This window comes from Fonsecaea monophora (assembly GCF_001642475.1).
Source record: "Fonsecaea monophora strain CBS 269.37 chromosome Unknown Scaff189, whole genome shotgun sequence".
Taxonomy (NCBI): domain Eukaryota; kingdom Fungi; phylum Ascomycota; class Eurotiomycetes; order Chaetothyriales; family Herpotrichiellaceae; genus Fonsecaea; species Fonsecaea monophora.
In genome coordinates this window covers 1-22,738 of record NW_019174120.1, presented here as the reverse complement: position 1 = coordinate 22,738, position 22,738 = coordinate 1, and the positions used below count along the sequence as shown (strand labels likewise).

Genomic DNA, 22,738 nt, shown 5'->3' with positions numbered 1-22,738 from the left:
GGGGTTCAGGGACGCGTAGCCAATTGATAGCGTCTCGGTCTTTACAGCCTCCGAATCTGTTAAGGCCGAACCCAGGAGTCAACTGCGTATGCGAGGTACTGCGGCAATATACATATGTACTTACCTAGTACCTATACATCTCTCTAGATGTACAAGCACAAGACTGTTTCTATAGCACCCTCTCTCGACAAATCTTGTATCTCACAGCTCCATCTCCTCAATGTCATGTCCGGCGTGTCCCACGCTTCTCAGAGTAAGCGCATCCCAGTCCGAGCTGTCATTGTGTGACAGGCACCTTTTTGCAGCCTTGTACGCCCGAAACCTCTCTCGCCTGAGATTTGGGTTGCGTGTTGTGCCGCTGAGGTGGTTACCCATGTGATACGAACTTTCACGCCCATCCTGAGCTCCCAGAAGTCGCGATGACCGCTCTTCGACATTTGTATCCGATAGGCCCAACTGGTCTCCTGGTTGACTATCAAATACCGAGGGGGATAAGGCTTCACCATCCGAGTCGTCCTCAAACGGATCCCTGCCAATGTTTTCTTGCCATTCGTAGAATGTCGCTTGATCTTTGGGAGAACTACTGGCGCTCAGGTCACTCTTTGCCTGGTGGGAGCTCTCTCGATCCAGCTCGGCATCTTTGAGGTCAGTGGGCTGCTTGGAGGATACAAAGATCTCCGTTTGCTCGCCCACGTTCATGCGCACCTCATGATCAGTGTCCTGGGACTCCGTCTTCTGACTATCGTCATCGCCTCTCTTCCTTTTACCACGAGCACTCATAGAACCCTCTCGCTCCCTCAGCTTTTCGACTTCTCCTCTAGTCTCTCGATCAAAGTAGAATGTCTGCTCTGAGCAGAGGTCTCCAAAAAGTGACTGTATGCTGAGTTCTTCCGTCCAAGTCTCTGGACAGACGGTGCAGGGGCAGATATCCCTAGGTCGGAACAGCCCAACAAAATCACGAAGCTCGTTATATGAGGAATGGCGAGAATAAGGAAAGCGTATGGTGTCAGTTACCTCGACTTGAGGGTTTGGCTCTGGATTGAAGTGCATGTGCCTTGGAGTTGAAGCATCCATCTTCTCGTAACGTTTCGCTAAGAAGGGCACAAAATCCTTCAGCTGTATCTGGCCATTCTGATCAGGTCCCAACTCCTCTAGTCCCTCAAGAGCGAGAGACAGATCTCCTGTCGCTTTGAGATAGCCAAGCGCTGGAGACATGTTCAACCTTGCCGTGTTGTGGTCTGCAGAAGATGCAAAGAGGCCCAGAAGCTGCTGCACGGATGCCTGATCCTCCACCTTCAACTCGGAGGTGGGATAGAGATCTCTCGCACCTCCTCCAGCCCCAAGTTCCCTGATCTCGGTTCCATCCTTGAGTCTCGAAATGATCGGAGTTATCCACTTGATGTTTTTCATCCGTTTGATCTCAGAGTGACACTTCAATCCGGGTTCACAGCTATGAATCCTTGCTGTGTTATCCCGACTGAGACAACCTGGGAGCAGACTGTTGCCGACGGTGAAGCCGGTCAGTGCAGCACTGTCGTTACTGCCTGTATCTTCGGCTCCATTGCTAAATATCCGGAGTTGATATTCGTCCACATGGATGCGGGATTGCAAAATGTTGGATAGAGCAATCCAAACTTTTTCGTAGCCCAATGTCCAGGCCTGAAAGTAGAATATCGTGTCTGGTGGGCATTGCATCACTTTCCCGAGAAGCTCTCTCAGCCCTTCAGCTTTCGTCGGGAAGTCACTATATGGTTCATCGCGCGTGGCAAACGTGGTGTCGAGATAGATACAATCAAGACATTTCAGGCCGCAAGTATATGGTAGGAGAACGGGGTTTTGTACAATCGAATTTACCCACCACAATTCAGCCCTGATGTCTCCCGTGTAAAGTATGGCCTTGCCATCGCCTTCAATCAAGAACATTACCGCGCCAGGACAATGATTGGCATCCAGCAATGTCACCCGAACGATTAGTTTTGGCCCAAGCTCAAGTGTAGTAGCCGTGTTCATTGGTAGTGGTCTGAGAACGGTCTTCAGATGACGATAGTGCTGTTTCCGAGCCTCGAGGATGCCCTTTGCAAAATTGATGCGGTGGGGATACTTTTCCATGTTCAGCAGAATACGCTTGGTGGTCGCCGAACAATACACAAAGGGCATTTTGACCGACTCCAACCCAAGCAAGTGATCGCTATGAACATGGCTGAGAAAATAGGCAGCAGGTGGCGGCCTTCCTTGATGATGCCGGAAGTAGTCGATTCTAATACTGGGGAATTCCTTGACAAGGCCATTGAACGTCGACATAATTGCCAGCGACGCTCACTATACCACCATCCAGTCAAGGCTTTGCACCGAACTCGTTGAATGCAAGGCTGTGTTAAGATCTGGCTCCTTCCCCACAGGCTGGGGTGAGCACATTCGTGGGGTGACGAGCGAAAAGGCGACCAGTCAGGAGGCCCCCCGAAATAGATTCTGGCCAACAGCAACCATGACCAGCAGGGATTTTTCGAGCGGTTACTGGTGGTGGACTGTCGGCAGCTTGTCGTATCGGCAGAGCAGGCCCAAAGAGGATTGGCATTAGGGAAGCCACACAGAGGGGATGGCGCAAAGGCTGGCCGCCTATTTGTCCACTTGACAAACGCTGCACCCAGGCGTCAGGGTCATGCACGAGCTGACCTGGCCAGCTGACAAACAGGAAAACAGTCAAGGGCGAAAAGCGGGTATGGTCCGGTCGTGAGAGAGGACGTGACTGTGGTTCGATCCAGCTGGTTGGATTAGATGGTGATGTGGCAGACCCAGTCGACTTGACTGTCACTCAAGTGCAAGTCAAGGCAAGCAGCAAACAGGACGCAGTGGTGGCAGAATCAAGGGTCAAACGACGACTCAAGTGCATGGGACTATGCCAACGCAGCGATCGCTGGCAGCTGGACCCAATTCAACGTCGATTCGTATTCAATTCTCCATTCTCTTTTCCCTTTGTTGTTTGTTACTTGCCGGACCGCAGACAAGTCACCGCTCTTCTGTCGCGGTACCGAATATATAGGCACAGCTGAAAAGACTGTTTTCGCAAGTTCGAAACACCCAAGCTAACGACGGATGTGTCAGTTGACGCCTGGACTTTGGATATCGGTGGCACCAGCGGGTCGTCAGTAAGCATCGTCAGCGGCGGGGTTCAGGGAGCCTGTTTACCTCTCAGTCCTGGTGGTACCTGAAGCTAAAAAGCGAGATTCTTTGCCGCCCCCCAAAGGGATCAAGACCACGTACCAACAACTCTAGCGGACTCCTTGGAATTCCATCAGGGAGCTGTCAAAACCTCGAACACCCCCCTCACTTTAATTCGAACTGTGCCTGCTCCTCCCGCAATACCTCCCTAGCAACTCCCTCCCGCCTCCTCCCTACCACCTCCAGCCAAATCCTGTCGTCTCTGTTCCGCCTACCCTTACAAAGAACCACCATCGTCCCGCTACCTATCGAGTTATCTGCTCACACCATTCCACAGAGCTCCGAAGATCCTGAGATCACCTGCCACCCACGTAGCCCCGGCCAAACGTCGGTAGCCGAACACTTCCCACTCACTGAACCTCTGTTCTACCTGTGACAAGAACACCACTACCTACCTATTACACAGGCTTGGTCAAAGTGCAAGTGTTGAGGATCCTGGAGGTGCCTCTAGCGAAAGACTGAGAGAACTCGAGCAAAACAGGTGGACTTGCCCAGTCCTGGGGGACATATAGTCCATCATGAGAAAACCATGCATTCCAGAGTTGATCTTTCAGAGGACGTTTCCCAAACCGAAGCCAGGGGATCCGGTCTCCTTCTATGCTCATATCCAACGTAATATCGTGGGTGAGGTTCGGGTTGAAGTACAGAACTATTACGGGGCGCTCGACACCCTAGAAGCACAATACCCTGGCCTCGACTACACTTTCCCCCCTCACCGCCGTCGACTGTCCAGATATCCCTGGCATAAACGTCTTTTCCGCGTCTTCGACGAATTGGGGCTGACAGCCGACGAGATCCTGACTTTGTGTCAATGGGAAGGAACAAGAGCGGCCAAGGAGAGATACGAACGTGAGGCAGGTGTCGAGGTCAGGACTACTACAGCCGATGATGTCGTTGCGGCATTGCCTGGAAATGGTCCCAGGGCAATCTTCGAAGATTCATCGCGGCCAGCCTCAGTCGACCGGGTGTCTTCGGATAGCGAGACACTCGTAGCAACTCCGGAAAAAGGACAAGGCAAGATCAAAGATGTGGACACTCTCACATCAGTACCAGAAGAAGGGTTTATCCATTTGCTACGTGATGCTATGCAATCTCGCCTGCGAGGGGATCCTTCGGCCATCAACCAAGCATGGGAGGAGTGGCTTACAGAAATTTTGGAGCGGTACGACGAAATTGACATTGACCTGATCATGACTGCCATCCGAAATCTGGAGCCGGAGACACTGAGAGCCATTCAACAAGCGGGCGGGGGTACTGAAACCTTATCACGGTCCCCTACTCCCCAATCTCAAGAAGATTCATACCACGAAGCCAGCCATCTTGACCTGGTAGAGACCGATAGCACTCACGTGTCTGTCGACGGCGCATCCCTGTCGATTTTCGCACGGCGATCACAAACAGAAGCGGCCAGGTGAAGCTATGTTTTTCCACAACGTCCTTCCACATCCCATCGACACTCTCCTGGAATGCGATGTTATTGCGGCTGGTTCTGTTTTTACTTTCCTGCGTGTTTTGTCAAAAAGTACGACTGAATATGCTTTGATCCTTAGAATATGCGGCAGGCACGGAAACTCATCGTTAAAGCGAGGCGTTTTGACGAATTCTGACAATTGGACTGGTCTTCAATGTCGGCGGCGTTTGGCGAATTCATTCACCATCAACTTTACCACGGAACATGGGTGCTTGGGTTCTTCTATCGAGGGTTAAACTTGTTGAGCAAGCGTGGGAACCTGGGTTGAGGTAATCATTCGACAAGGCGAGTGAAGGGCAAACATATGGTACGGGTATGAAATTAATCTATGGGCAAGTAAGATGACCGAAGCTGGAAAGACAGGGGTTTAGCAATACGCGACAAAAGCGGACATTGATTTTGCTCCAACGAGAATCATATGTTTTTGGCACAGATCCCACACCTTTTTTTCCACATTGTGAAACCCCTTGATCTTTTACATATTGGTCTTCTGCGTGGCTCAACCCGCAGTATTCCTCTTAACGACACCCCTGGCGAACTCGCCAAAGGTCAGGCCCGTCTCCAAATCCACAGGCTCGTCCAAATTGGGCTGGGTGAAGACGGCCAAGGTGTTGCGGGCGATGCTCATCTTTTGGTTATCGGCGAGGTTGCGCGCGTCGACGCCCTTGACGAAGTGCGGGACGGCCTTGAAGCGGCCGCGGGTGATGAGCTCGAGCGCCTCGCCGGTCTGGAAGGCCAGCGCGTCGCGCGGGATGCTCACCTTGTGGACCTGCCCCGCGCGCGAGAGTATGTACAGCCCCGACTGCGGGTCCGGGGAGGAGGGCAGCTCCGTGTATTCGTATTCGTGCTTGTAGTCCGTCTCGTTGTGTCCCTCGTCGGATGCTGTTCCTCCTGCGCTGGGAGTGGGAGCGGAAGCAGATGCGGACTCGTCGACAAACATGGCCGAGGTGAGCCCCGTCAGGCACCCGTGGTCGAGGTGCGTGGTGCACCAAGAGTCGTCGATTTCTGGACCATTGTCATCTTGCTCTTCCTCGTTCTTCTTTTCCCGAGAGACATGCTCGCCATTCGTCGCACTGCCGTTCACGCCCGCCTGCGTAGTCGCAGTCGCAGTCGCACTGGTGGCGGTAGTGGTAGTGGAGGGGAAATAATGCAACAGCCTTGCCTTTGTGGTCTCGCTCCCCCTCACCACCTTTTCGAGATACCCGGCCTCGTAACCGTCGATCTCGTGCTCGGCGAAGCGGTCGCACGCGCGCGCGACCAGCACGGCCGTGTCGATGATCAGCCGGATCAGGTCCTCTGCATCGCTCTGAAACCGCGGAATGTCTTCTGGGCCCGGCCACACGTTCGGCGCCGTGTACTCCTCAAACCCGGGGAACTTGTCCCCGTCCGCGGACTGCAGGGCCGGCGACTTGTAAAACGCGCAGTTGATGTAGTAGCTCCCCTTGGCGGTGTCGACCACCCCGGGTCGCAGCGTTTCCACCCCGTGGCTCCACCCGACGAGGTACTTGGCGCTGGGCTTCGTGAGGTTCTGGAGGGCCGGCCGAGGGAGGTGCGCGAGGCGCGAGGCGTTGGCGAGGACCTTTTGTCGCAGCGGGGGAAACGTCGAGGGCAGGTCCGTCACGACGAGGATGCCCAGGCTATCTGGGCCGAAGGCGTTCAGGAGCGTGCTAAATGGGACGGCGTTGGACTGGAGGTCTCGCAGGGAGACAGTGACGGGGACGGCTTGCTTGTATTTCATGGTGAGAGAAGGCGAAAGAGTCGCCACAGCTCAAGAGACAATGGGAGGTAGTGTTCGGTGGGTGAGAGGGGGAGGGGGATCTCAGTCAGGCGACGAGGTATAGGGATTTGAGCAAAGTTCGAGGTATTCGGCGTGAAACTGGTTCCGCCTGGTCCCCGAGGATCATGTCATTCTCTTCCTGTGTGAGACATCCATCGCTCCTCGTCGGCGGCAAACCCTGTAAGCCGTCAATCGACTTTTCTGTCCTTGACGGTCGTGGACAATGCAACGTTGTCTATCGATTTTACCCCACAATCCAAGTGGAGGTGATGCCAATCATTACCTTTGCGCTTTTCCATGAAGAGGAGGCGTATCGGCCAGCTCCGAGCAACGATCATCACCGAGGCTTCACCTCTCACTAGCAAGTAGTGCCGGGGGCGACTTGGCTGAACGTGGACTTCTGCTCGTGTCAATCCCACATAGGGCGATAGATGTAATACGAGGACGTGGACGCCAGAAAAAGCCAAAGAAAGGTGGAAAGCGACAAGCAACTGGAGATTGATCTGTTTTCATTCCTCATTACTATGCCTGTCACACTTCTTCTTGTAAGTGCCTATGTACAGGGCTCGTCTGATTGGCCATCTCTTACTTCAAACCGAAAGCCTCGAGCAGTTTTGGGAGGAATGGCGTTCCCCAGCCGGTCACAGCATCCCACCCAGGGGTCGCAGGGAAACCAGTCGTATTGCAGCCAGCAGACGTGCCATTCGTGACATCGGTAAAGAGGGTGTGACCCCACTTGTACAACCATGGATTGAGGAAACCCATGGGTGGGCGTCCCTCCGAGATCAACGCATCATTCAACAGCGAGAAAACAGCTGCGCAGATGGGCGAAGACCCAGAAGTGCCGACGAGGTTGAGTGTGCTACCATTCCACGTAACGGGAAAGACTTGTCCAATGCAGGAAAGATCGGGGTAGGCGCGTCCTAAAAGGAAAGAAAAGGAGCGTCAGCAGGCCAAATCTGTATAGCTGAAGCCAAGAAACTTACCCGATGTATTATAGAGCCCGTCATAGAGCCCTCCAAGGTCGTCCACGTATGTATTCACAGTCTCGGCTTGGTAGGCGGGCAGGTCGAAATAGTTGCTGAAGCCCGCTCCACTGGTAAAGATGCCGCCGGAAGACAGCTTCCTCCAGGCAGCCGATTCAGGAAAGCCGGTTGTCGCTCCAACGGCGGTGACGTACGGGCAACTCGCTGGAAAAGAGGGAAGAAACATGGCTGTAGTATTGTCCACGTTGCTGAAACATTGTCCATCGCCTCCAACACCAGCATCACCACTGGAAAAGAATAGTGATACGCCCCGTGCTCCTAGCTGTGCGAATTGATTGCAGGCTGCTTGGGCGTAAGACCGACTCATAGTTTGCTCGTCGTCTCCATAGGAGGTGGAAATGACTTGAGGCACCTCATCATCCGGCAGCCCTGCCATATAATTGGCCCACACCAGGAAGGGCTCATCGCTGTTGTCGGGTGTCACCAAGTCGGGCACAAACGTCGGGTTTCTCCCACCGGTATGGTATGCAAATAACGGTGTTGGGTAGCCAATTCCAATCATATACTCAGCATCCAGGTTTGCCTCTCTGTCTCTTCCCTCCGCGGCGACATTGGTGCCATTATCTATAACGCCGCCTGCAATGGAAATGGCCTCGAACTCAAAGGCATAGGCAGCCGCCTCGGGTCGAAACTTTGACAAGAACAGGTTGATGTCCGAGCGGTTGGTGGCCTCCTCCAAGTAATTCGTGTGGGCCATCTTGTTCTTACCGGCTGCCTTGACCTCGTAATCAAGGGTGCCATACAGGGTCCGCAGGCAGTCTGGTGTCACCGACGTGAAATTACATGCGGCAAAAATGGTAGAATTCGCGGGCAGGGGAATCGAATCAGGGGGTGAGTAAGTGTCTGCAGCTTCGAGCACATGAGAGCTGCGCTTGGTGACCAACGAGCGCTTCCTGATCTCGCTTCGTGTTCTGTGGCCCTCAAGTCGAGCCCACGAATTTGTTGGCTGGATCGTGCTGATATGCTCGTGGACATAGTGCGGGAGAGAATACCCTTCGGTGCGGACAAGGGTCGAGCCATCGGGATGTTCCCAGACAGAGTAGTCTGTGTTCAGCATATCCTCAACGGCTGAGACCGGCAGGGAGACGGTGATCCAGTCCCTGGCCGGGCTGTAGGTGAGTTGCTCAACGTCAACACCATATTCATGCAGCCACTCGTGGACGGCGGCGGAGGTGTCAACTGAAGGTTTCACCAGGTCGTAGACTTCCTCAGCCGACAAATGCTGGCCGTAACGGGCATGTGACGGGTCAGAGACTAGCAAGGGGTCAGCTCAATCGACGATGCTGCAGGTCTAGATGTGGTACCTTCATAAAGGTGGCGTTCAAGCTCATCGAAGCGACTCTGCGAAAGACCAATGGTCAGATGGATCAGATGATCACCTGGCGCGGGCCCCAGATTGGACCAGGCCCTCGGAGCAGGGTGGAAGTCTTTGACGATTAGGTCGGAGCGACGGGTAACAGGACCAGCAGCAACGAGAGAGGGTTGGAAGCAGCCCAGAAGAGACAGTGCTGTAGCAAGCATGGTGGATGCTTGAAGATGGGCCATGCTTTGGACTCTGGTTGGGGGTGACACACGAGACCGACCAACCCAACGACGAGAACGAGCGACGAGGAAGAGCGAAAGAAGCAGTGAGGTTCCTTGGAAACAGCAGCTGCGAGTATTTATCTTTATTCCTGAGCCTCGATCCAAATGAAGCGGGCACATAGGCCTGGTCCTTGTGCATCCATGTCCGCTTCACAGAGCTAGAGCAACGTCATGTAGCATCGTATGATTTGCTATCCTGCCTCATTGGACGTAGCTCCGAGAGATAGACAAGCATTAAGGTGGCATCCGGAACACAAGCATCCACCTTCGATCGCTAGCCCTTGCATTATTGAGGCGGAGGAAGTGTGGAATTGGAAGGTGACTTTCACCATCGAGGATTGCCTACGAGGCAAAGGATTGGATGACACTTCAATAGCTTCTTGATTAAGCATAAGGATAGAGGGGAAAGCTGTTTGGTGAGATCGACATTGTGGCGGATACGACCGCGCAGGGGAGGATCGCCGCTGTGCCAATTGGCGGAGAGATAAGCTCCGTCAATGTGGAGATGACTGGCATGGAACGGTGAGACGGTTCTTTGGACGCGCGATGGATGCAAATGTGGGAGTCGTTTTGTCGAGATGCTACCTGGAGGATGTCGTGACCCCCTGGATTCCTGACTGTCATTGGCAGACGGTGTGAGATGTGCGCAATCTTAGCGAAGTGAATGAAGATACGAAGGTCCCCATACCGGACGCATCATGCATGACGCCGCCACCACCGAGGACAGACAGCTGCTGGTTACACGGTCAAGAGTGAAGAAGCAATCTCGTCTCACCCAGCACGGGAATCAGACTGTAATCTGCTTGTGGTGGTAGTTGTGAGAATATCAAACGAGTAACAGGCGGTTTGCAAATAAAAGGGGAGAGGGAAGAGCTCAAGTGGTTGAAGCATCAAGAGTGAAAAGCGCAGGCCATCAGGCTGATTGATGGAGGGTCCCGGACATCCTCCTGGTTCCGTTGCAGGCTGGGATCAAGAATGGAAATATGGATTCGGAGGAGTCGGTTGGTTACGGCTGCCCCCGGGCTTATTCATAGCCATACAAGTACCTATGAGCACGCTGAAGCACCTACTGTAAAGGTACCTCGCACACTGATTGCCAAGCACCTACTCAGTACAGTTACAGTACAAGCATATTCCTGGGGAGACCGTGGGGGTGTCGTCGGTGGTCGGCTAAGTAGATCTCCCTCTTCTAAGCCTCTTGCCCTATCTCGCCATTTCCCGTTTAGCCCCCATCCGCCCTACGCCTCACGCTCCTCCCATCCTTCTCTCTATCCCACCCTTCCATCTCCTCTTTGCAAGGTCACTACTCCTCTCATGCTTTTCTTCTAAGCATCAACATTCTCTTGTCTCTCGGGACCTAGTCTCATATTTCCCTCAATTGAGGGTGCACGGTTTTGAAGACTAATACAAAACAATATGGCACCACGATAAGTGACTCAACCAACAAACCTCTCTTACCAAACCTTTCGATGCCCAAGATCAACTTTCTCAGCTGAACAAGAGGCCACACCCGTCTTCACGAGGTGGCCGTGGCATGACAAGAAGGTCCCAGGCTCGATCAACGTCCAAATGACTCAAAGCATCAATGCCCTTGGAACCCTTTAGGCACCCGTCTGCCTTGCCTTGGCTGCTTGAACCAATCGTCGACCTTCCCTGCTATTCGTCTCTGGCTACAACCGGTCTGCCTTCCCAAGTCCTTTTGTCAGGCTTCGGGGACTTTGGGTCTCTTTCCTCGTGCCTCAACCCTCAAGTCTCACTCCTTTGTTGTCTGCCTGCGCCCGCCAATAAACATGTAAGTTGACCTCGTCGGCCGGCGCTTCTGAGAAGATGTTATCATCTTCTACTTTCTTAATATCTCTCAACTGTCAAACCCCTCAAGGTATCCAAATCCTTACCGCAACGCACCTTCAGCCTTGCCTCGTACGTGCAATCTGCAATTTGCATCTGGCGGCATGTGCAATCTTCTGGTCCCCCTTTGTCCCTTTGTCCTTCACTCCATTACAGCTTTCGATTATGCGTCGCCGCAAGATGTTACCCCAAATGCTTCTGCGGATGCAAAAATTCTCTTCTCCTACCTTTCAAAACGGCCGTACAAGTCCTCCCGTAAAGACGCAGGCCAGGGGCAATCCCAACCTAACCCACTAGCTTTGCCATCCCTCAAGCTTTATAAGCGCACAAATTGGCATACATGCCCATGCTTCTTCACCCGGCTCGCTATTCTACATCCCTTGCCCGGCCCCAGCCGGCCAACGTTTGGATGTGCGCACAAATACTGTGTGCGGTGCTCCTCAGCAGCCAAGCTCTTGCGCCCAGTGCGGCGCGGAGGACCATTGGATTACAACACACGGAATGACCCCTACTGGAATCGCTGCATCTTTCTAGGTGCAAGTGGAATCTTCGAACCAGGCATCGCGAACAACAGCGGGCGTGTTGATAACGGAAAACGAGCCAACCCCCAAGCGCAACCCCTACAAAGCAACTACCAAGAAGAACGAGGGGAACCCCCAAATCGTGATCGGTTGGGTTACAATGACGGCCTCGATATCCGAAGGCCATTCACCGAGGAGGCTGCTCAACGTCGGCGAGAGGAAAAGCAGGAATCTGGCTTGTCAAGAAGGACAAGCCGTTACGAGGCTGACCTGGACTCGTACTTGGATCAGACTTATGGCGGAAAAGAAAAGTGAGACATTGTCAATATTTTGATGCAGCTCCAAAGGACACGAAAATATGGGAAGCATAACGCATATGTACATGTAACATTTAATGACGGGGAATGGATATGGAGCCATGGAATGGGAATGGCTTTTCGCACAAATATCTCGTGCTCATTCTCGGTACTTTTACATACTTCTAGATACCCCACGTGACCACCACCAACCCTTCAAAGGATCTTGACGATCATTGCTTTCAACAAACCCTCAATAGCTAGCTGCCTCCAGTCTGATGTATCGGTCAATTCGCCTGAATCATTCTATGGTGGTGATGGTCAAGATGCTACTGAATCATGCCAGAACCTGAAAATGTAACGGTGATCCCCGCTCTGGTGAGCTGGCTCAGCTGTGTTGACAAAAGTCTCAGACACCTGCACCAACAAGGCGTTTCCTGCCTCCGTCGACTTCGTCCTCGGCAAAGACAACTGCCCCTTTCTCTGTCCGTAGGAACCCGTTCCAGAGCTCACGCTCCACACAGCCACCCTCTGCGACCCCTTCTTCGTTCGCCGCCACACCACGGTTTCAACGTGCGACCCCGACGGTCAGGGATGATATTCAGATCAACTTTGATGACGACGACGAGGTCGACTCGGCGATTTCGTCAAAGGACCGCTTAATCGCTACTGCTAGCGGGGGAGATATACTTGATTTCGATGACGACGAAACCCATCCAACACTCTCACCGCTGTATAGTCGAGGGGCTCGTGTGGCGGAGGACGTGGAAGAAGATGACCATGACCCCGGAAACGAATTATCATCACCTCTACAGCATCGACTGAGAGATCCCGGCCCAGTCACCAAACGACGCAAGGTATCTCACCATGGAACTAACGTCAGTGCTGCGCCCATCGCCATCTCCTCCTCTTCCCCAGAACACCACGACCTGGATGAGACTAGTTTCCAGATCGACGCCGACTCTCCCACCTCGCTGTCCGATCTAGACGACGACGGCAGCGGCCCGCCTAGAAGGCCGACAGCGGCATTCAACGACTCGTCGAGCAGGATTCCCCGCTTCAGGCCCATCCCCACGAGTGCTCGAGGCTTGACTCTACACAGCCCCGTCGTCTCGAGGACCGTCTTCAAACCACCCAGCCCAGACGACCCCGTCGCGCGTGCATCGACCGGCAGCGGCAGTGGACCCGTCCTCCCGGACATCTTCTCGCCCTCGCGCCGCCGCGGCAAGAGGGACTATCTCCCTGGCGGCAGCGCGTCGCTAGTCCGGAGTTGGGTGCTGGACATCGCGACGCGAGAGTCCCACGCTGAATCCCTCGCAGAGGAAACGCTCCGGGTAGCCCAGGTCGAGAAGGACGCTAGTGGCCGGTTCGTCCTCGTGTCCGATGACCAGGGCCACCGGTGGCTTCTGCCGGAACAGCAGCACGAGAGACCCGGTAGTGGTGGCGGCGGTGGTGGCAGCAGACGCTCCAGCCTCGACCACTCGTGGTCTGGCGTGCGTCCAGGCTCACGAATTCTCATCAAGGGCAAAGCTACCAGGTGGACTCTCGACCTGGAGTCGCAAGGTTTGGGGGACGTGGTTGTCGCTGCATATTGGGAGCCCGCCACCTCCCCGGGTTGACATTGTCTTACATTTCATCTACATATGGACTAGTACTACATGCGATCTAGAAGCAAATTGTGGAACGGCAGGATCGATATGGAATGGAATGGATCGGAAAGGGGATAACAGCTAATAATTGGCTCTTGATTGCATTCTGTTATCTCCCGTAATCGATGTAATCGATAGAGCTTGTCGTCCATATTTCCCAACATTCGTAAAAGAAGCCCAATTCCTGGGGTTTCAAACTTTGGACATGGTATTAGGGCTGGGCAAAGAAAACTGGAGCTTTCATCCTTTGACGGGGGAAGAAATATCATGCACACTGTCCTCACTTTTGATGCTTGCCTTCTCCGGTCTCGACCTCGAGTTGACGAGCCGATCCAAAGACCTGGTGATGGCAGCCACTCTTTCTCACTTGGTGGCCATGGCGCACTTGCCCAGGTCCATCTTGACGGGTTCCGCACCGGGCGAGATATCGAAGTTGAAGACATCCATGGGCAGCCCGATCGTCGTGCACGCGTTGGGAATGTCCACAATCCCTGCACGTGGCCTTCGATCGGGATGCAGCTGAGCATCAGATAGATCTGATAGTCGCTGTACCCATATCGCCGGAGGTACTCGATAACCCGCAGACAGGACTGGCGATACGCCACCGTCGCATCCATGTAGTGCTGTTTGCCGTGTTCGTCGACACTGAAACCCTCAAAGTAGATCATTCGGCCGGGCCCAAACTGTGGCTGGACAGGGCCAGGAATGTAGATGGGGGATTTCCCGCCGACCATGCCGAGTTTGCGCTGGCCGTCTTTGATCACATCGAACTTGATGGTGATGATGCCGGCAATCTCAATGGCGCCGCAAAACGAAATTTCACCGTCGCCCTCTGGGTTCCCGGGGATATGTGATTAGCGACATAGTCATCTTTTCAGAGTACAGGGAAAGAAACATACGGGAGAAGTGCAAGTCTCCCACGGAGAATTTGGCTCCCTTGACATGCACGGGTAAATACACTTTACTTCCCCGCGAAAGATTCTTGATATCACAATTCCCGCCATGTTCAGGACGCCCGGGGATCGTCCTGGCGCCCTCTTTGCCAACTCGAGCTTTCGTCTCTTCGTCGGCCGTTCCCGCATGCACGCTCCTTGGTTCAGGAGGTTGTGCCACGACGCGCTTGAGGGACGTTGTCGAGATGAGCTCGGCTTCACGCTTATTCCACTCGGCGAGGATCTCATGGGATGGTGCGCAGCCCAGGATGCCTGGATGGATAAGTCCCGCAAAGCGGACGCCGGGAATATGCCGTGAGGAACAGAAGATGCCTTCAAAGTCCCAGATGGCCTTGGCACTATCGTATAGTAACTGTTAGACAACCCAGCCCATGCTGAAGCCAGAGAAACTCCTTACGCTTCTGGATAGATCTCATCCAAAAAGCCGCCACCATTGTCCTTGTGGAACACCCCGGTGAAACCCCATGGGTGATCCTGGAAGGGCTGCACGTCTTGAATTTCCACAAGGAGAACGTCTCCAGGCTCGGCGGTCTCGATCTCAAAGGGTCCGGAAAGGTAGTGGACCTGAGTCAGGTCGACGTTCACGACATCATCAGCATCATCTGTGTTCTTGATCTGTCCGCCGGTCCAGTCCAAACACTCGATCTTAACGGTCTCGCCGTTCTTGATGGTTCCACAAAATGGTACTGAGAGCTGCATTTAGCGACGGAGACATCAGTCAAGACGCTACCTTACCATCAGGATGCCATCTGTTCTGGATAGCGTGTCAGTCGATGGTCCTCTCTCCTGCTGGTTCAGTGCTCACATGGAGATACGGTTGGTCTTTCGCAGGCTTGTCAAGATCAACCTTCAATGCAGTCCGGATTGGGCCAGGCATACTGGTTAAGAACAAGAGTCGGTCGAGGATGAATGGTGGCGCCTTGGATAACTCGTCGTTTCAATAGATAGATGTGTGAGCTGTGCTTGAGCCTGGCTGAAAGATTCGCAGGTGCTCGTTGGAAGTTTTGTCCTCATATTCCCAGAGTTGTTTACTGCTTTGCGGGGCATGACTGATCAGCAAAGGACTTACCCCTCACACAGTGATAGGCACTTGTCCGTCGCCCTGCGTTTGACCTCGTCATCAGCTTGGTTGAAATGGCTGCTGGGTGGGCTGAAATAACGTTACAGCTTATGTGGACCTTGATAAGGAGCGCCCAGGTCCAATAATGGCTTCAACCCGTCTTGTCGGTTAAACCAGGAAAGGCAGCTATGCTGGACGAACGGACGTTGGTCTCCCCCGCGTGTCTGGACAGGCTTCAAGTTACGTATGAGATACGCAGAATACCCTGCCCGATGGCTGTCGAATCATGCAAAGTATGTGTCGTTGGTTTTATCGCCAGAAGGCGGGCTTCTCCTTGTTGCGCGAGAGCACGTGACTTCCGGGTCGTGTTTCATGCAGCAAAAAGGGGCACGAGATGGCTGAAGGGACTCTTTAGGTGCTGAGGTAGCTGACAAGTTCGGATCGGACATCGAGACCATTGGCATATCTCAAGTAGTCTCCTGCTGTACTGGCGTCGACGCTCCAGTACCGTTTTTGGAGCTGCTCGAGGAATCCTTCTTCGGAGGACTCGTATCGATCTCGATGGTGACCTAGATTCTTCAGTATTGACATGCTCACTTTTGACCACATGCAGGGAAATTAGTCTTACTGGACCGTCATTGACAAGACTGACTTGCATCATGGCTTGGAAGACACCATCTTTGACTCTGTCCAAGCCGTGGTGTTCACGAACGCGACTCACAAAATAGTCGTATAGCTCCTTTGCAACTTCTGGCTTCGCCGCTCCGTGGAAATCAGGCTTCGTGCCCTTTCTTGTGTTGGCCATCAGTGTGAATTGAGACACGCACAAGATCTCCCCCTCGATGTCCTGAACGCTCTTCTTCCAGTTGAGACCAGACTCGTCTGGCCACAATCTCATCTTTACGATTTTGGAAGCCATGGTTTCGGCATCCTTCTTTGTGTCATCGGGTCCAATTGCAGCGAGAACAAGAACTCCTTTGCCGATAGCTGAAACGGTTTGACCATTGACCGTGACGGTGCTAGATAGGACTCGCTGGAGTATTGCTTTCATCTCGCCGACTTGGGGTGATTTTCATTCACAAGGGTAGCCTCAGAATTCACTAGAAGGCAGCACAGATGAGCAAATGGCCGGTCGATAAGTTTCTTTAAGAATTCTCCTGCGGTCTTGAGATACCATGTGCCATCAACCTCGTCAGTCCATGGTCTTGGCAGCTGGTAGGAAGTGTGCAAGTTGGGAGGTCGCTTGCGGTCCGTGTATGTCGTTTCTCAGCCAGGAAATGGCGTCTTCAGCACAATAGGCGTGTGCGATGACAATGAAGGATGGGAGAGCAAAATGGCTGAGGAACTGGCGGTCGAACTGGTTTCATGCCAAGACCACAGTTCGCCTAAAACAGCTCATCACGTGATCAAGAACCTCCCGTCCCAACCTGGCATGCCGCAATAGACGCAGCGCGCGGCTGCCACTACCGCACCCAGGCCTAACTACAACACATATCTATGCGCCATCGGTGCACCTAATATCTCCCTCCTCCGGTTCTCGTATCCTCGCCGCATCTCCCCATACCTCTATTGATGTCCCGGAACCATGGCGTCGCGGAAAACACAACAAGAAATCGACAAAACCTTCAAGAAGGTCGACGAAGGCATCCAAGCGTTCGAGGCCATCTATGAGAAGATCTACTCCTCGCAAAATGCCGCGCAAAAGGACAAACTCGAGGACAATCTCAAGAAGGAGATCAAGAAACTACAGAGATCCCGCGACCAGATAAAGACGTGGGCTGCGGGCAATGAGATCAAGGACAAGTCTGCACTGCTGGAACAGCGCAAGCGGATAGAAAAAGTGAGGCTTTCCGTGGAACAGACGCTCTTGGGGCGTGAACTGACGCAGATATAGTGTATGGAAATATTCAAAGCGGTGGAGAAGGAGATGAAAACAAAGGCATTCTCAAAGGAAGGGTTATCGCAGAATATCAAGCAAGATCCTAAGGAGAAGGAACGAGAAGAACTCTGCGACTTCCTGTCCGATCAACTGGATGAGATCAACAGAATCCTGACTGAGGAGTTGGAACCCGAAGCTGGCACCCTACAAGCCGCTCTCAAAAAGAAGCAGAAGGACAACTCCAAGGCTGATCGACTTGCGGAGATCGAAACCATGACCGAGACCTACAAATGGCATGAATCACGGCTACAGCTTCTCCTACGATCGCTACAGAACGGCAACGTCGAAAATGACCTAGTGGCATCTATCAAATCCGACATTGAAGAGGTGGTAAGGGAAGTGCGAGACCCGGATTTTGATCCGGAAGCCTACGAAGGCATCTATGACGATTGCAATCTGGACAGCGAAGAGGCGCAGTTTGGACTGAACAACGATTTGGACAGAATATCGTCTCAGGATGCGCAGTCCATACAAGAAGACGTCGAGGTGGATACGACTGTACTCAAGAAAACGAAATCAGAAACGCACACTGCCACACGACGACCTTCTACGCAGCTCAAGTCACCTCTGCCAGCACTGGCTACTCTGAACACCATGCCACCGCCACCGTCAATACCCAAAGACTCGACAATGAAACCGGCACCCATTCCGAATCGGCCCCCAGGAGAGACTTTGAAGTATGCCTCAGCAGCGGCCGCAGCTGCTGCAAGCGACAAAAGTGGAGTGGGCATTGCTCCTCTTCCTCCACCAGTTGGAGCAAACGCCGCACCTACATCACACCCGTTGCCTGCCCCAGTCAAAACATCTGCAACGAACTCGCCAGCCTCAATGCCAGCACAACCGGTGGAGAAGACTGCCTCGCCAGCGCCTGCCACGGTCAGTATGGACGGTTCAACGTCTCAAGAGCAATCCAATCATTCCAAGTCTCCGACTTTGAGCTCCACTAGCGCCCGGGCACCAAGCGTACCAAGCAGCGTCCCTCCGACGCCAGCTATGGAGAAATCAGAGGCTGTCCAAGAGCCTGTGATAGCAGACGAGCTACCAGCCACAAATGGTGATGTGCACGAAGACCCAGCCGGGGTGGAGTCGATCTATCATTTGCCTCCTGGGCTTCAAGATCTGTTAGACTCATTTGAGACGACCAAAAGTCGAGCTGCTCAGCCTCCATCACAACTAGCCAGGCTGCTGCAGGCGTCTCAAGAGACTTGTCCGGAACCTTCCGACAGCGATCGACCCCAATACTACCGGCCAACGTTCAAGTACAACACACCAGCGCACTATCCTCAGGATGTCCTCCCTATCTTTGACGATCCGGCCTTGTACGAAAACCAGAGGCTGGAGACAGACACCCTGTTTTACATATTCTACTATCGGCAGAATACCTACCAACAGTGGCTGGCCGCACGCGCTCTCAAGAACCAGAGTTGGCGGTTCCACAAGCAGTATCAAACGTGGTTCCAACGTCACGAAGAGCCCAAACAAATCACCGAGGAATATGAGCAAGGCACATATCGCTTCTTCGACTATGAAAGCACATGGTACGCATGATAGCAAACCCCATCATCCCCTGACCGCCTTTCCGTTCTAACAAGTTGCAGGATGAATCGTCGGAAAGCGGACTTCAAGTTTGTCTACAAGTTCCTTGAAGACGATCTGTAGGATAGTTCAATCAGCGGAGCGCTGCCCGTCGGCCCGCTGCATGCATAACAACTTGCCCAGTTTGGGGGAGAGGTTTTGTGATTACCTCTCAAAGAGTCAACAAAGCTCGAATTCTGCAACTTTCCAACCCTTGTTCTTGACATTATATGCTTTTTTGTGTGCCACACCCAGCACACGGGGCTCGGCCTTGCCTCGCTTGGGACTGGGGGGAGGGAGGCTCCGCTCAGGGCGCACTGGGGGAATGTGTGCTACTCGTGTTTCGATTGTTTGCCCATGTGGCAGACGGCAGCCTAGCTCTTACCACCGCCTCACTTTTGGGTGTTACAAGGAATTGCCTTGCCCCGGATGGATCGAGAGACAAACAATGAGGCTCGTCTCGACTTGACTGGGGCTGTGATTAAAAAGGCATCCACGCTAGCTTGTTTGCGTTAGTATCCGCAATGCTCCCACCACTTCCACCAATAGGACGCTGGTATATACTACCTCAGCCTCCTTGCCCCACACGCTCTAGTCCACATCCTATACGCTATTGACTAAGGTACAGAGCCGCTTTGGTCCGCGGAAAGGCAACCATGATGCTTCAAGTTGCTTCAGTGATCCGGAGCAGATCTGGTACGAACACTGCCCGCGTGCGTGTGCGCGTTTCTGCCCATAACCGCTCAAACCTGAAACGTTCCGAAAAGCCGTTCCGTGCCTCGCCAGGGCGGACCCAGAGAGAAAAGCGTCGAGTTACCAGGACTCGTACCTGGGTCTTGCACCCAAGTCTGGGTACCCGGGTTGGAGCCCATGGCACTTGTCATGTCGTGGTCACCTTGTCTTTCAAAACCCCCTCGCTTAATCATGCCACCGCTGCGTCTCGTCGATCTGGCCGTTCACTTTCCCAACTGGGTTCGGGGTCGAGGAATTCAAATATCGAGGCAGTGTTACCCTCGACCCCCGTCTGCCCGATGATGCGTGAATGCTTCACAGACGATAGCAGCAAACTGCAGGTCCAAATCTCGACAGGGATCGGGGGTCCACCTCGAGCAAGCGAGTGGGCGAATGAGCGAGTGGGCGTCTTTCTCCCAACACACGGGTGAGCAATGCTTTCCTCGAGGGGAGGAGCCCTAGAAGCTAGCCTCACATTGCGGACACGCCGCGACTGATTGGACGCCGCGCCAGACGAAGCCCACTTGTGACATTAGCCCTGGGCTTCCATTTTATCCGTTCTGCTTGGAAGTCCCATCGATTCAGCGACCTGATCGCTTCAGACCGCTAGGCTTGTACAAGAGCATCAGGTGGCTTGCAATCGAGCGCATTCTGTCTCCCACACGGGAGTACACTTTGGCGCTAGGGTCCTGCATTGTCCTCTGTCGAGTGGTTCCCTCCGGATGGCCCAATCGGCCTGATGACTCCAGCAAGCCATCGGTTCCCAGGATGGCCCGAGTCAAGTTCCTAGCCCTGTCGAATCCTCTCTTGTGTCCCAATGTCGTTAACTATCCGGTACAGCCTCCCTTCGCAGCATAGCTCGAGTTTGCCTTGTCTCCGAAATCACGTTAGCTAGCAGATACTTGAGCGAGTCTCTCCTCCCTGGCTATCGGAGGTTCTGGGGGTCGGAATACCAGCATAAGGCTGAAAGTTGAAGCCCAAGCTCTTTGCGTCCATCACATTAACAGCCGCCTATTCCTTTTTTTTTGTTTCTGGGTTGGGTTGCTGAAAATCCTTCTCGTCTGATCAAAATCTGGATAGTCAATTGTTCTCTGTGCTTGGGAAAAGCGTGAAGAATCATGGGCAGCTACGACCATCGAGATTTTTTGAGGGACGATTACGGGCCGGATGCATATTTCACTCAACATGCTCTCTCGATGAGTGTGCCGGAGGCTTCATCCGGTCTCTCAATCAGTTTGCCAACTACCATGTCATGTCAGCTGGGAAGTCCAACATACAGCAACAGCTACTGTACTCCACGCACTATAGCGCCTCAGACAAGTTACATACTCGCTCCCCCAACCCATGGATACCACTCTGAAGAAGCGTATGCCATCACCGGAAACTCGGCTAGTGCAAGGGGTCGAAGCTACAGCGGAGCAAGCACCGTCAGTGCGGACTACAGTGTTGCAAGTCAGGATGCAACGCCCAGGTCACCCTACGCTTTCGTCGAGTCTTGCGGCGAGTATCGATTGTCAGATGGCAGCCAGGTCAATCACATTGGCAGGCCCACAATGCCTTCTCAGGGTAGATCACCAGTGATTCGGGAGAAGAAAGAGGTTGTGCCCAAACAAGAAGGGGACGGAGTCGTGTGCCCCAGCAGCAAGTAAGTATTGGGTCATTCATATCACTGAAAGTGGCTCGCTCGCCGGACTCTGGGTTTCGGTCTCACAGTAAAACTTTGGACCATGTCAACCCCTGACATTCTGTTGAACAATTCTAATATTTCCACAGGGCTAATGCAGATAATCGGACGTTCTGTCCACATGAGGACTGTTTGGGCGAAGACGGGAGTCCCAAAAAGTTCTTCAGCCGCAAGGCAGATGTCACCAGACACTATAAGTCTCGCCACGACATCAAGTACATTGACTGTCCCAAGAAAAACTGCGAGAGAAAGGGCAGCCAAGGCTTCACCAGACGAGACCATCTGACCGAACACCTCCGAGGATTCCACATGGAAAAGATTGCAAAGAGACCGGTTGGCAACACCAAGGCCAAGCGAGGTGAGAAGCAGGCGAGCGAGGAGAGCAACGGGTTTAACAGCTCGTCTGAAGGTCTCACTCCGCCGGACCACGGCGAGGACGTTTTTTACTTTGGGTCTGGAAAACAGGGGTTTGCAGGACCCATTGACCAAGGCATCAAACAGGAGTCTGCACAGTCGTCTGACGAAGAGGGCGACGACATCTTCCCGGCCTCTGACGACTATCTTTCCAAAAGGACGAAGAGGTTCAAGAACGCCGTCCAGAAGCGCAAGAGTAAGGCCAAGCAGGAACATCCCATCGCAATAAGACAAGGCAATATGCAGCCTCCCACATCGGCTGGGGTAGCTCAGCCTCATCTTCACGGACTCAGTTTCCAACCGGGATTCACAACCTCACAAATGATGCCAGACGCCACGACATATACCACGCACCATCAGCAACATCAGCAGCAACATCAACATCATCATCAACAGCAACCGCATCAGCAACATCAGGGCTACACCACAGGCAGCATGATAAGTCCTCTCTACGCCGCCACCTCGAGGATGGATTCCTTCTACGATCCCTCGTCCATGCCCCAAGCGTACGAGAACCTGCCCACTCAGCCGATATCACGCTATCGAGGCGACTCTCTCGACGGCTCCCATTTCCAGTCCATGCAAGAGTGAGTGAATGATATACTTGTATGGCGAAGAGGAAAAGGGGTGGCAGGCGCACACGGGGGACTCTGACTCTGACTCCAGCTCTCTCTCTCTCTCACACACACACACACACCTGAAGCTCTTCATCTATGCTCTTTGATCTCTGATCTCGATTGGATCGACTCTGGGTTGATTGGCCGTTGATCAACAATCATCTTGCGCTGTTTTTTTAATATCAGAGGATGGATTAGATACACGACCGTGACGAGCCTTTGATTTTTTTGATTTTTCCCCCTGGTATGTTTGAGGCCGACTTCACTTTCCGTGTGTTTTGCAGGGCAGGGCAGGCAGGCAAATACAAGTCAAGGCAAGGCAAAGGAAGGGAAGGAAAGGGACGGAAGGGGAG

The 22,738-nt window shown here is 53.3% G+C and overlaps 9 protein-coding genes across 9 annotated transcripts; 4 read left to right on the top strand and 5 right to left on the bottom strand.

Moving 5' to 3' along the window:
- Window positions 1-201: 201 nt before the first annotated feature.
- Window positions 202-2,301, bottom strand: AYO21_11846 (hypothetical protein; the record flags this gene model as incomplete). Its single annotated transcript, XM_022661727.1, has 1 exon — window positions 202-2,301. One exon carries the CDS (start codon window positions 2,299-2,301, stop codon window positions 202-204), a length of 2,100 nt encoding a protein of 699 aa, XP_022505969.1.
- A 1,436-nt stretch (window positions 2,302-3,737) lies between these two features.
- On the top strand, window positions 3,738-4,634 carry AYO21_11845 (hypothetical protein; the record flags this gene model as incomplete). The annotated part of the gene is made up of 1 exon (XM_022661726.1): window positions 3,738-4,634. The coding sequence occupies one exon, from the start codon at window positions 3,738-3,740 to the stop codon at window positions 4,632-4,634; it is 897 nt and encodes a 298-aa protein (XP_022505968.1).
- A 555-nt stretch (window positions 4,635-5,189) lies between these two features.
- Window positions 5,190-6,428, bottom strand: AYO21_11844 (hypothetical protein; the record flags this gene model as incomplete). The annotated part of the gene is made up of 1 exon (XM_022661725.1): window positions 5,190-6,428. The coding sequence occupies one exon, from the start codon at window positions 6,426-6,428 to the stop codon at window positions 5,190-5,192; it is 1,239 nt and encodes a 412-aa protein (XP_022505967.1).
- Window positions 6,429-7,052: 624 nt separating this feature from the next.
- Window positions 7,053-9,034, bottom strand: AYO21_11843 (hypothetical protein; the record flags this gene model as incomplete). The annotated part of the gene is made up of 3 exons (XM_022661724.1): window positions 7,053-7,390; window positions 7,454-8,767; window positions 8,818-9,034. The coding sequence occupies 3 exons, from the start codon at window positions 9,032-9,034 to the stop codon at window positions 7,053-7,055; spliced, it is 1,869 nt and encodes a 622-aa protein (XP_022505966.1).
- Window positions 9,035-12,101: 3,067 nt separating this feature from the next.
- AYO21_11842 (hypothetical protein) lies at window positions 12,102-13,381 on the top strand (the record flags this gene model as incomplete). Its single annotated transcript, XM_022661723.1, has 2 exons — window positions 12,102-12,119; window positions 12,176-13,381. 2 exons carry the CDS (start codon window positions 12,102-12,104, stop codon window positions 13,379-13,381), a joined length of 1,224 nt encoding a protein of 407 aa, XP_022505965.1.
- Window positions 13,382-13,774: 393 nt separating this feature from the next.
- On the bottom strand, window positions 13,775-15,241 carry AYO21_11841 (hypothetical protein; the record flags this gene model as incomplete). Its single annotated transcript, XM_022661722.1, has 6 exons — window positions 13,775-13,913; window positions 13,964-14,243; window positions 14,311-14,702; window positions 14,762-15,050; window positions 15,100-15,118; window positions 15,170-15,241. 6 exons carry the CDS (start codon window positions 15,239-15,241, stop codon window positions 13,775-13,777), a joined length of 1,191 nt encoding a protein of 396 aa, XP_022505964.1.
- A 594-nt stretch (window positions 15,242-15,835) lies between these two features.
- Window positions 15,836-16,475, bottom strand: AYO21_11840 (D-tyrosyl-tRNA(Tyr) deacylase; the record flags this gene model as incomplete). The annotated part of the gene is made up of 2 exons (XM_022661721.1): window positions 15,836-16,000; window positions 16,053-16,475. 2 exons carry the CDS (start codon window positions 16,473-16,475, stop codon window positions 15,836-15,838), a joined length of 588 nt encoding a protein of 195 aa, XP_022505963.1.
- Window positions 16,476-17,009: 534 nt separating this feature from the next.
- Window positions 17,010-19,022, top strand: AYO21_11839 (hypothetical protein; the record flags this gene model as incomplete). The annotated part of the gene is made up of 3 exons (XM_022661720.1): window positions 17,010-17,264; window positions 17,319-18,901; window positions 18,962-19,022. 3 exons carry the CDS (start codon window positions 17,010-17,012, stop codon window positions 19,020-19,022), a joined length of 1,899 nt encoding a protein of 632 aa, XP_022505962.1.
- A 1,766-nt stretch (window positions 19,023-20,788) lies between these two features.
- On the top strand, window positions 20,789-22,359 carry AYO21_11838 (hypothetical protein; the record flags this gene model as incomplete). Its single annotated transcript, XM_022661719.1, has 3 exons — window positions 20,789-20,924; window positions 20,979-21,315; window positions 21,444-22,359. 3 exons carry the CDS (start codon window positions 20,789-20,791, stop codon window positions 22,357-22,359), a joined length of 1,389 nt encoding a protein of 462 aa, XP_022505961.1.
- Between the last annotated feature and the right edge of the window lie 379 nt (window positions 22,360-22,738).